Source organism: Hoplias malabaricus, chromosome X2, assembly GCF_029633855.1.
Source record: "Hoplias malabaricus isolate fHopMal1 chromosome X2, fHopMal1.hap1, whole genome shotgun sequence".
NCBI classification, from domain to species: domain Eukaryota; kingdom Metazoa; phylum Chordata; class Actinopteri; order Characiformes; family Erythrinidae; genus Hoplias; species Hoplias malabaricus.
In genome coordinates, this window is record NC_089819.1 from 14928829 (window position 1) to 14942642 (window position 13814).

The following is a 13814-nucleotide window of genomic DNA, read 5'->3' on the forward strand; positions in this document are numbered from 1 at the left end:
TAAAGCAGCTAATTAAAAAGAATATAAATTGTCATTGTCTAGTTAAAAACGTGTATCTGTGTTGTTGGTGATTTCTAGTTTACTACATCATTTGAACATAGCAGCTGTCCTTGACCTTACGTTGATGAATGGAACAAGATAAATGCTACAAAATGAGTTTGAATAAAATCTTACATTGACTTCCATTGAAAGTTAATGTTTTTCCTTCTCCTGTAAAGTTGCCATTTTTAAGATACATGTTTTTCACTGGACAGCAACTATATGCATTATATTTAAATATTATTATTAATAATAATAATAATAATAATAATAAGCATTATATCAATGAAATAATGCCTATTAAAATAAAACTTTATTATAAAATATAACTTTCAAGTAATTAACACTTGTGTGGTGTTTTGTTCATGCCGGAACATGCTGAAAAACATGTTTGCAATTTTAGCCAAATACTGCAAACTATTTATAGAAGATTCATCAGATATTGCCAGTAACATGTTTTAGATATATTAACACTCCTATTTTTCTGTTGTCAAGACAATCACAGTTTGGTCAGAGTAGACAGATTTTTCTATAATGACATCAGTCAATTTAAGCCAATTTTAAACACAACCATAGTTCTGTCACATGGACCTGGTGACATTCCATTAGATCCCAAACAGGAAAAGCACACTACAGCATTTTCAGCCATTGTTTTCAACCTTAATTTACAAGCAATCAATGACACAGCCATTATCCCAGCTGTGGGGTCATCACCCATCCAGAAGGAAGTGGACTGGGAACTGGGCATTTTTGTTATGCCGCAGACATGCCCCAGTTCCTCAACTGTCCCACAGTCATCAGGACAGTGGCAGAGCAGCTAAATCACTGCCTGGAGCAGCTCACTGATAACAGGACTGGACGGTTCTGTAATGGACCTCCACAGCAGTTATCACATCACGCTGCCTCGATTGAATCAAGCGGCCACACGCCACGCGATATCAGACCAAGAGGACTGACAGCCCACCACAAAACACCTGACAAACTGTCAATAAACCCGACCTCACCCAAACAACTGCCCTAAATCACCATCAGTGTCTGAGACTGTCCACCCCAAGGCATCACTGCACTGTATTTACTGTACATTAATCCTTACATCGACAACTATTTTCATATTTTTAAACGTTCCTTTAAAAACTACTAAAATATCCTTTCAGTCGTATGCCAAAGACTTGTCAAGTTATTTTCTTTTTAATATTTATATTATTTTTTTCAATACCGTTTAATATCACAACAACTTGTGTTAATATTTTTAGTTTTTTCCCCATGTTTGATATCCAATACAATATTTAATATTTTTTAAACTACACTAATTGTCTAATAATGTATAAATATTACAAATATCTGACTTATAAAATACATGTTATATTTGTTACATGTCCCAATATTAACATCAGTTTTTTTGTTTTTTCTCCGTGATGGAGATGTCTTATGTGCTTAAATGCTTATGTGGTTATGTATATCGTTACTGACCAATTAAAAACATGTATCTCCATTTTTGTCCATTTTTATTTTACTACACCATTTGATTACAGCATTTGATTCATTTATGAGGAATAAACCAAAATAAATGCACCTAAATTACATGGAATAAAATATTTTTACATTCACTTCCATTGAAAGATAAGGTTTTTTCCTTCTCCTGAAAATGACTATTTTGGGGATACACATTTTTAATTGGACAATGACGTCATTATTCATCTTACATTGCAACTGCGTCTACATAAAACATCACCCTCTGCTCCCTACAGAGAAAAGAGAGCTGTGTGTTCTGCAGCTCTGCGCTCAGGCCTTTTCCGTTGCAGGAAGAGAGCTGCTTCCACTAAATCTGTTTATTGCAATGAGGTGGCAGGCTGACGTAAGCCCCGGTGGATGGGTAAAGTAAATCTCCCAGCCATTAGTGAAAGTGAGCCAGGACCCTCCCCAGTGTAGGCAGTAACCACACAGAAAGCTGCGCAGATGCAACATCACCCCCGTCACTGCTCTATCCCCCAGGACCAGCCACCCCTCATAAACACACACACATACACACCTCCCCCTGAGCTGTGTCAGCTCTTAGAACACAGTTCCTACAACCAGAAGCACCAGCCACTGTATACAAACACATACAGCGCTGAACTGCTGTAGTTACAAAGCAATGTCTCTCTAAAATGACCATATTACAAAAGAAATACAAAGCATTACTTTATTTTTAGCAAGTTTAAGTCTGTTAATATCACTTCCGAAAATATATTTGGTACTTTTTATACTTTAGTACTCAATGCCCTCTCTAACTCTCTCATTCTTTCCATACCATGTCTTTCTCTGTCCTTCTCTGTTCTCTGTTTCTCTTCATTTAAGCTCTCATTTCTTAATGGGAATATCTACAATGGTGGTTTGTTTACATTCAGAACTCTGCATATTTTAAAATGAAACAGCATGTTTGATGAAAAAATATGACTTTTCTTATCTCTATAATATACTTATCTGTAAATTTTTATTCACTGTTTGAATTACCACAAAATTTCACACTATTTAGTTTTGTAGGAATTTCAGTAATGAAGTTAGCCATCTCCCGTGCTTGGAGACATTTGCAATTTAGGTGATCCAACACAGCAAAAACATGTCAATATTACCAACCTACAGCGCAGGAATAGAGCAAAATCCTTATCTCGGTTTGTGCTTTTCAACACTTTTTCAACTGGCAAAGTGTTTTTTTGTTATATGTTATATTTGTGTGTTGCATGAGAATTCAGAAAAATGTAGCACCTGAAAGAGGACGTATACATGATATTCCAGGTTAGAACAAATCACTGACATGAATTGGTTCAGTAACTGATGCTGTAGCCTGGTACCTTCATCTCCAAGATCACAGAATGATCCTGGAGAACAACTGTAAAACCTCATCTCCCCTGAAATCTAGCAAAGCACTGTGCAGAAAAGATTAGCAGTAATCTAGAGACTCACCCCGTCAACACGACAACGAAATCCATTACATTCCACCCGTTACGGAGGTAGGAGCCTTTATGAAAACCAAAGCCAAGGGCGATGATCTTAATCCCAGCCTCGAAGCAAAAGATGCCAATGAAGTAGGGCTCTGTGTTTTCCTGTTGGTGAAACACATTATATATTGCTTTCTCTCATATAAACCACAAACAGACAGTACACACACATGCACAAACATTTTCCAAACACTCTCTTCATCCACAAAGACTAACCTGTACTGCAAATCATTCAAAGATTGTTGGTCCCTTTCTAAATGAATGGGAAAGACTGGACTGCTTAAGGGTTGAATGGGTACATATAACAATGTGGGACATTTTGAAAGTTTATCTCTGTTCGTATATAAGGTATGGGCTCTTTAATTATGTTTCAGGATCATCTTGACAGACATGCCATGTAATTCCACCCTGAAAGATATAGTTAAATTTAATATCCTCTCTCATATTTGAAGTCAATGTGTCTAGCTACCCAAGTGAAGGTATCAACTGCAGAAGACAGCTGTGAGGGCCATGGGTTGAATGAGTGACATCCCATTTTAATAAAGGCTCAAGCCTCTGGCACCTCAGACCCCCTGCCCAAGCAAACATGGATCCAAGTGTTCATCCTCCTAATGATGCCATGTAACAGCAGAGTTCAAAAAGCTAATCTGAAAACATTTTAAAATAGCAGGATGAGTTGGTGGATGGATGAAAGAGTGTCACAGTGTGATACTGCTGGGTTTACAAAGAAGCATTGAGGAAATCCTCCCAGCTGCTTGCCACTCACTGCTTCCTCCACCTGCTGAGAAGCTTCTCATGGAGGGGTATCCTACCATTATGTCTGGAAACCTTATGCAGCTTCTCTGTTCATTCCTTTGTCCCAGTCCACACACTGCCCACAAATGCATTCAGTCATAGTTATTGTTGCTAGGGAGTGCCAGCTGTACAAACTGCTGGCAATATGTCCATCTACGTCCCATCTATTATTGATAACTATTGATTTCATATTATATTTATTTTGCACATTTGAATAGCCATCCAGTTAGGACAGAACGGGTGTAAAAAGCTATGGTTACATTTTTACATTACCACATTAATTTGGACATTTGGAGCACCTACAAATGCACAAACTGTGAAATGAGTCCACCAAGCCTTTTTTTGTGTGGGCTGGCTAGTTTAAAAAATTACATAAACTGGACTATTTTGATTGGGGTCCACTTTTGACATCAAGTGCAGTGACTTTATAGTTTTACAGCCACCTCATCTGAGCTCAACCACAGCAAGTCCTCTAAATGGGCAAGATAAGTCCCCTTTAGATTTACTGAATGACTGACATTGACTTAGAGCCTTGAATCAGAGTTTACAAAGGTATTTTAAGTAAAAATATAAGTAACTTAATTGTAGGCGCAGCATGAAAAGTTCTATTAGCTACAAAAGGCAATGGTTAATTTTGGCATAACCTATTTATATACTGGAAGAAAGTGTTGTAGCAAATTTACATATTTACAAATTTGACTGTGTATTAATAATTATGGCCAGAATGTCTTCAGTGCTATGGGGCAGTGGTTCTTAGACCAGTCCTCAGGAAACCTAGTAGATCCAAATTCATACTTCAATCTAACATACAGAGTAATAATGTGGACCACTTGAGGCCCCTAAGGATTATTTTGATAACTAATGTTATAACGTACTCACCAATCGCTGTGACATTGGGGTCATATCGCCTGCAGGTAAATGCTGTTCCAAAGCCAGCACAATGCAGTTTGCTATGATGGTGGCGAGGATCATGTACTCAAATGGAGTGAGAGGGTCAAGGAAGAACACATAATATGTGACATTCTTAAAAATGAAGCTATCAAGCAACACCTATTGGAAATGGTGACAGGAGAGAACCAGTTAAACAGCACTTCAATTGATGGATCTTTAAAGGGCCTTACTATAAATGAGATTTGTGAAAGAAGAACCTATTTTCAAATGTAAAAAATATAAAAGTCAATGTAAGAAATTACATGGTTCACCAGCAATGCTGGGCTTTCCACAAGGCCAAAGACATTAAAAGGCTTATAATGAACATTACTAGTAATATAAATCACTGTTATGGTCAATAGGATGAACCTGAGCTGTGGATGCATTTGGAAGGGTATGTTAGATCTGCTAATTTGGACATAATTCATGGCTTGTGGAGTCATTGCCTTGATCACAGAGGTATTAGATGTATTCAGCACTCTTACAGCCTTAATTGGCCCATGTGCAGATGCTGTAAAACTGAAGGGTGATTCCATTTATGACGGTATGGACTATAGTTTAACCCAAAGACCAACCTTAACACAGATCAGAAGAGCTAAAAACGGGCCTTAACTGCATCAGCATCTCCCTTGTTAACTGTGGCAATGATCAGGGCACATGCGTCAGAACAGAGGACAGATTTTAACACAGTGGAGCCCTTACAAAGGCCAAATCAATACATTCCAGCATTAAGTATCTGTCGGAGTGTAACATAAACCTACAAAAATCCTTGTCCTGTCTGAAAGTGATAAAAAGTCACTTAAATAATACATACTATCGGATTTGTACAATATATGTCAAAAAGTATCCAAATATTCCTTATAACTAGTGAAACAGATTTGTTTCTTGTACAACCATCATTGAAAAACATTAGTAATAGCATAAGATGTTGTGGAACAGCTACACATCAGTCTAAACTCACCAGTCTTAAGGGGCATAAGGTAGTGGAGCACCATCCAATATCTCTAGGATGCGTTGGATTGACATTTGAACCCTTGTAATATAGAAGCATATATGTGAAAAATTTTAAAAAACAATGTGATCAATAAAGCATTTTTTACTGGTTATTTGCATGTATTTTTCCATGTAAATGCATGGTCAGTTTGAAAGAATGATTATCTCCACTGGTAAGGGTGGACAAAAAAGCTACTTGTAGTACTACTAAAAATGGAAATGGTTGGTATAGGGTTCTTCATGGCCAGTACTCTTTTGTAAGGCAAACTACACCCTAATGGCCGTGTGGCTGACAAATGCTGGAAAAATATGCCTTTACAAGTATTGGACAGGTCATATGTTATTATGCATTTTGCTAATTTTCTAAACTGCATAAATCACAACCTGAAAACACACAGTGAATTACCTTAAATCACATTGTGATGTCCATGTAATAATTTATCCAGTGTAGTTGCTTATAAAAAAGTGTTGATATATAAGGCATATTCTGTGAACATGTATATGACGTACACATTTGATTCAAAAGAAATCAGGGTATCACTTTTGATTCAGTGCAGACTAATATGAGGTAATTAAGTTTTGACTGAGTTTTTGTCAACATAAGTGAGAGCACTACAGGAATCAACCTGTTCGCTCTCATGTGGAGAGCCACCCACGCTGCAAACACTGCCATGTTTGGTTTGCTGGGCAATCCCCACTTCCTCGCTGCCTAAGCCACTGCAAGCACATAGCCAATATAATTCATGTGGGTGGCTTCAGCACCTAGGAGAGCACATGGATCTTTACCAGTCTTAGTGATGCTGCACTGGAAACGGATTCAAAAAGATTATATAAGGCATGATTGTGAATATTCTTTAACAAAATGTTATTGTTTCTTTTACCTACAGAAAAAGAAAGCTGTAGAAAACATCTGTAGGAAAAAGAAATCATTTCTAGAATGGCAAATGTACCAATCAAAAGAACCTTTAGACCTGCAACACCAATCTAGACTTAGTTTTGTGGACTTCAATCCCAAACAGACAGGCTATTTACTGCAAAGCAAATCTGGTGAGCCCTCGCAGAATTTTATTTATTAATTTAGTTTTTATGACCAGAAAAAGTAGAAGCAATATCTTCATGCAATGTACAGCTGCGTTTTAGGCGCTTATTACTGCTATTCCCACAGGCCAGTCTGCACACTAATTTGGGCAGCCTAATGCAAGAAGTGTTTTGGTTGCTAGGAGCGACCGGGAGGCTCGGCTGATTCCACAGGATCAATACCGCATTGGCTTTGGAGTGGAAAAGAGCCCAGAAAGGACAGGCCCAGCATGGAGAAGATGGAGCCTACACTGAGCCAAAGCCTGTTACATTAAAGCATTCTATCTGTGATTTGTGTCTTAAAAACAACTGAAACATTAAAAGGAAATAGGCAAATAAACCTTTCCACTGCACTTCTCCGACAAATCCAATCTGAAACCTATTCTCTTTACCTGATTCTACTGTACCCCATTTTCCACTGCCCCATCACTTCTACTCTCATCTTCAAGCTCTTTATGTTGTCCCACTGTGCTTATCTTCATTCCACTACTATCATTATGATCTCTATTCTTCCACCTCTCTTCTATTAACCATTTTTTTCATACTCAGTGTACTTCTCCTACTCTAACCCTTCCTGGTTAGAATTCCTATTCAACCACACCTTCTCCTTGTTCTACCTAGTCTTCTATTGCCCATGTTCTTGATTACTATCCTTACCCTGCTAGTAACATTCTGCAAATCCAATAATGTACATATTTCCATCCAGTCCCACCTTTCAGACTCTACTGTCTCACACCACTATTCTCATGCTATTTCCCAACTCCTTTGAACTCTACTTTACTATCCTCAATCTGCTCTCCCTTCTTGCAGTCTACAATTCATTCTACAAACCCTCTGTTCATTTACCCTTTTCTGATAGCTTTGTTCCAATGCCCTTTTTGCACTCTCCCTCATTCTTTTACCAAGTATACCACCTCTATTTAACCCCTCATTATATTACCCCGCCACCATCTGTTCTACCTTCTACAATTGGATCTCTCTCCCACCCCCATCACTTCCTGCCCCTCTGCACTAACCTTTGGATCTTATATGAATTTCTACTACTGCTTCTAGCAATGCTTTGTTCTCTAGCATTTTATTGCTGTCTTAATTTTATCCCAATTTTATTACCCCTTTCTGTAATTCTCCATTCTACTACCATCATTCTATCATTCCAATCCTCAGTTTTTACCATTCATATACCTTTACTTTATACCCCATATTCTATTACCCCAATTCTACTCTGCTCATTCTACTACCCTGAATGTACTTCCCTCAATCCATAACCCGAATTCTACAACCCTCCAAGAACATCTAAATTCTATTAGCCCTTTCTACCATCTCGGTTCTACTCTCCTCATTCACTTTACCGTCAGATCTTTTATCTCTTTCTAATACCACCCCACTCTATTCTTCCTAATTACTCTGTTCTCCCCCTCTTCATTCTAACTGGTCTCCTTGTTTCTTTCTCCTATCTCTGTTCTCCTCCCTTCAATCTCCATCTGTTCTGCTCTCCACTGCTATGTTTTCACTCCTGTTCTCCTCTTTTTCTATCCCTTTTCTTTCTACTATTCTGCGACCCTGAACTGGATAAGTGGGTACAGATAATGAATGAATTAATGAATTAATGTTCTCCTCATTTTTCCATCTACCACATTCTTCTTTCCTACTTTTTACCCATTCTCTTCTTCTTTCTACTACCTCTTCTCTCTTCCCTTTCTTTTTTCCTGCTAAGTCTGTTGTCCCTACTTTCTACTGTGCCAGTTCTCTGTTCCTTCTACTAACACTTTTCTCCTCTTTTTACCACCTGTCTCTTGCTTTCTTTCCACTATCGTTTCATGTTCTCCTCTGTTTTCCTCCCTTCTTGTTACTACCTCTGTTCTACTCCTGCCCTGTGTTGCTGTTTGTTTAGAGTGTGTGAGCCAACACCCCAGTTCAGAGCCTGTGGCTTCCCTAGGCGCTGCTTACGTATACTCTGCTTCATGGCATCAATAGCTCCCTGAACTCCACACTAAACTCTTCCACAACGCTCCTAGACACAACAAGACCTTTCATCTTTCATAACAACATGTTTCATCCCAAACAAACTTGAGCTTCCTGGAGCAGAAAAGACACGTAGAGAGCGAGAAACTCGCGTATGCTGAAGACGTACGGCGTCTCCCTTCGGGCACTTTGTGCTTTGTCATACGCGGTCACCTGTGTGTAGGTGCTCGAGAGTGAAGGATATGGCCACTCGGTTATTTTCTTGGCATACTTGCGGATGCCGTTGTCCTCGCTGAAGATGAAGAGGGAGCGGTTGACAGTGAGGCAGTTCTGTTTGACGGGGATGGGGTTGTAGATGGCCATTGTGCGGGCTCTCTGGGCCATTGTCTGTTTGTAGACGCGCTGCGCGGCCGCGGGGCCTGGCTGCCGGCTCGCCCCTCTCCCCGGAGCCGAGCACGGGGAACCGGAGCCGCTCCCTCCATAGCGGCCCGAGAGCTCGTCTTCCAGGCGGCCCATTCTGCGAACGCACGGACTGGAGCACGCGGAGCACGCAAATCACGCTGCACACGAGCCAGCGCAGGGAGAAGAAGCATCACAACGCGCGAGGGGCTCATCCATACGGCGCGCGCATCCCATACAGCAGCAGCGGCGGCAGCCCATTCACCAAACAAAACACAAGGTCCTTTTTCTGTTAGGTTTAAAAGCAAAAGCTACAGAACGATACCAGTCTGAAAGAGTACTAGACACCCAGACACATGTTTTCAGTCACCTCCATTCAAGCAGTGTCATTCCAGTCTGAAGTTTACCAGCCCGTGTTACACAAGCCTCGGCGCCTCGTGCTTTGTGGCGTTCATTTCTCGAAGCCAGAAAGGCACGCGAATGTTCACCAGAGCAGACCCCAGTCCAATTGTATTCCCCCCGTCAAGCTTCGATGCTGTTGCAGATGCTCCAGAGGCAGGTGCTGACGCTGGCAGTTGTTGTTGTGCTGAGGGGCTCTTCACCTCCGAATCTCCCTCCGCCTGTCCATCGCTGCAGCACGCCCGAGTTGAGACCGAACAACAACACAACCGAGCCTGGCGCTCTTCTATGCAGGTCCGCAAGCGACGGGAGCGCGAGCCCGTTTCCCGCAGCACCAACCGTTGCTCCTTCTGAACCGGCCCACGTCACGCGTCACGTGACGCAGAGACCACACCTGCCCCGTCCCAGTATCCATGGCACGAGGGGGCAAAAAGGAGTAAATCCGCGACAGCAGGCTACCTGCTGCTGCTGCTGCGCCAGCCCGGTGCCGGACTCTGTCCTGCTGTGGTGCCACACAGTGACCGCACTCATGCGTTAAAACGAGCAGCAACTTCAGTCAGAGCCTGCGGTCATGTGTGCTGCATTATAACGACCTCGTGCTGGAGGAGTCATTGCTAGAAAAACAAGTGTATTCCCATAAGCCTGGAAAATTATTCCATATTTTTTAAAATCATATTAGCCACTAATAGCTTAGTTAAAGCAGTTATATACACTGCGTGGCCAAAAGGTTGTGGACACGTCATGAAACATCTTCCCAAAACAAGAGAATTAATTAGGGCTTTGCCCAGTTTAGCTGCAATAACAGGCTATAACCTTCCGGAAAGTTCTCAGCCTGGATAGTGGAACACGACGCCTTGTGAGGGGATTTGATGGCTTTCAAACTGGTGAGCTGTGGTAACATCATGTAGTGATACTGGGTAGTTAGATTTGAAAGCCACAAATGCCACTCCAAACCCAAACAAATGAGTATTTTGATTGTTTCAGCATTCCATCATTGGTGCCTAATTTTCTGCCCTTCTGACAGATACCTGGTATTCAGTATTGTGACCATTACTTAATTCCACATTTTTCTTAGGGGATTATAAGAGTGGTGTTTCTCCAGAACCTCGTCTTTTGTTTGGATTTCTAAGCTTCTTAATGGACTGTCCATGAATCATCTGATTATCTCTGTCCATCTTGTGGCTGCCTGTGCTCTTCCTGTATGACTTTAAACTCTTCCAGGCAAAGCTGCCTTTTCCACTGAACTGGTTCTTCTCAAAATATTTCCAAAAGAGGAAAGCTTCATACTTACATAATATGCATTTATATTATTTTTACTTCACGTACAAAGTGTTCCCCAAATTTTTCCATTCTCAGCGCAACAGTGACACTGATGTGGTGGGGATGTGCTGCTGGAGTTTGCACTGTCCACCATTCCACATAAGGCTGGACAATAATTCAAAATTCATACCAAAATATAAAATGTGTCAATAACAATGGTATGATATTTAGTTTAGAAATATTAGTATTGACAAAGCCAAGAGGGTTATGTTTGATTGTGATGTCGTATTTCTTGTTTGTCCTGGGCAGTTTTTCTGTAGCTTTTTTGTTTTTTATATTGATATTGGAATTATTCATTCATTCATTCATTTATTCATTATCTGTAAGCACTTATCCAGTTCAGGGTCACGGTGGGTCCAGAGCCTACCTGAAATCATTCGACGCAAGGCGAGAATACACCCTGGAGGGGGCGCCAGTCCTTCACAGGGCAACACAGACACACACACACTCACACCTAAGGACACTTTTGAGTCACCAATCCACCTACCAATGTGTGTTTGATGTTTCCTGTGGGAGGAAACCGTAGCACCCGGAGGAAACCCACACGGACACGGGGAGAACACACCAACTCCTCACAGACAGTCACTCGGAGCGGGAATCGAACCCACAACCTCCAGGTCCCTGGAGCTGTGTGACTGCAACACTACCTGCTGCACCACCGTGCCACCCATATTGGAATTATATCGACTGAAATTTAGAAATATACTGTGACATAAATTTTGACTGTATCATCAAGCCCTAATGAAACACTTGGTGGATCTTGTCATTGTAGCTCATCTGTTGCTGTAAAGTGTTAGTCATCCTCTAGTCCTTCATCAGTGTACACAGTACGCTGTTGACTGTTTTTTTTTTTTTAATCAGTGGACTATTCTCAGTTCAGTGGTGACACTGAGGGGTCTGAAACTCCAGCAGTACTGTTTTGTCTACAGAGCACTGTAACACACACTAACACACCACTACCCAGGTAGGGCACACGAGATGAAGCCTAAGAAACATGGAAAGCAACTGAAGGACTACAGTTTAATTGTAGATTTACATTGCACCTACATGGTCAGTGGAGCTGAAGACGTGAGGGTAGAAACAAAGTCATCTTAAAGTTTAGGCTTGTCTGTGTATGTATTATATGCAATAAGTCAGGCAAATGGCAGTCTTTTTGATTAGCACTGGTCAATGTATAATAGATGTGTCTCCATTTGTTTCTGGTTATTTTGTACCAGGACCTGAAGCAGTCTAAGGCATTGCACTGGGCCAAGCATTGACTGAAGCTTTAAACAATGTGACACCATGTTTTTTTATATGTCAGGGAACAGAGACAATTTCAGCTTATTTCCTTTTGTAAATCTCATTTGTCTTGATAAGTAATGAGGAGAGGGTCTTATTGAACTACATGCATCTGGAGAACTAAAGTAAGGAAAATGTAGAGCATTTGCTCACCAAGGTAGGAAGGGAGAATGTTGGGTGTAGACCATATTCATTCATTCATTCATTCATTCATCTGTAACCGCTTATCCAGTTCAGGGTCGGGGTGGGTCCAGAGCCTACCTGGAATCATCAGGCGCAAGGCGGGAATACATCCTGCAGGGGGCGCCAGTCCTTCACAGGGCAACACACACTCACACACACACCTACGGACACTTTTGAGTCACCAATCCACCTATCAACGTGTTTTTGGACTGTGGGAGGAAACCGGAGCACCCGGAGGAAACCCACACAGACACAGGGAGAACACACCAACTCCTCACAAACAGTCACCCAGAGCAGGAATCGAACTGGTCCCTGGAGCCGTGTGACTGCGACACTACCTGCTGCGCCACCGTGCCACCCTGTAGACCATATTGACAAAACCAAATGATGTGCAAAGAGTGTAAAGGTTGAACATGTTTTGACAAAGAAATGGAAAACTAAATTTGCATTAAACCCAAAAATAGTTTAAAACACCATTTACTCTCTTCCAAACTTCTTTAATCATTCTTGTTCTTGAAGACCAGTGTGTGTTAGTGATCAAATCTAGGTATTAATATTTTGATGAGACCACAAGGTACGCACAAGGCACAATCTACTCTAGGTAATCTACTTTTACAGTATTGAAAAATATATTAAGGAACATCCACATCACGCTAAACCTAATTTAGAATATTGTGTATTATTACACTCCTGGTCAGAATGGTGCTTATACTCAAATGAATATTCAGACACATTTGTTTTACAGAACAGAAGAATGTTTTGGCAAGAGTGGGTTGTTCTAATATTTTTTTATATTTAATACTTTTATTTACCAATAAAATGTTGTTCTTTTAATTTAATCTAACCTTAATTTAAAAGCATGTCTCTAACTTTTATCCAGGTGTATCAAGTTACAATTTCTAAATATGACTAATGTATGTTTTTTGGGTGTGTGTATGCACATGATATTCACTGGATATCAAGAAGAGTTTGGTGTGTTCTCCTTGTGTTCGCAAGGTCCACAGGTTGGTAGGTGGATTGGGGACTCAAAAATGTTCGTAGGTGTGAGTGAATGTGTGTGTGTGTGTGTGCGTCACCCCCTCCAGGGTGTTTTCCCGCTTTGCGCCCAATGATTCCAGGAAGGCTTTGGTCCCATGATGGCCCTGAACTGGATAAGCGGTTACAGATAATGAATGAATCAAGAATGGCCAAACTGACATAATGCTGAATACCTTGATCTTATTTGGATGAACATGTTTGTTTATTTTCCAGCTTCCTAACATTATCTAACAGTATTCGCTACTGTGTGTATGTACCTGGCACTAGAATTTCTAACTGGAGATGAGTTAATTATGAACATGTTAAATATGAATAATGTATCCAGGACACACTACACTTGACAGGAGAACTGAAATGCAATCTTCAGTCCCAATTACACACTAGAATGAAAATAATTAATGAAAACAGGACTTCTCTGAG

At 40.7% G+C, this 13814-nt stretch overlaps 1 protein-coding gene across 1 annotated transcript in view; it reads right to left on the reverse strand.

The window, feature by feature from the left end:
• The window catches only part of LOC136676729 (voltage-dependent N-type calcium channel subunit alpha-1B-like), a 129412-nt gene extending 119579 nt beyond the window's left edge, over positions 1 to 9833 (reverse strand). The window contains exons 1-3 of the mRNA XM_066653922.1: positions 9019 to 9833; positions 4692 to 4797; positions 2983 to 3122 (exon numbers count right to left, since the gene is read on the reverse strand). Coding sequence (XP_066510019.1) covers positions 2983 to 3122; positions 4692 to 4797; positions 9019 to 9290 — 518 coding nt within the window. The 5' untranslated portion in view covers positions 9291 to 9833. The remainder of the gene's footprint in view (positions 1 to 2982; positions 3123 to 4691; positions 4798 to 9018) is intronic.
• Positions 9834 to 13814: the final 3981 nt, after the last annotated feature.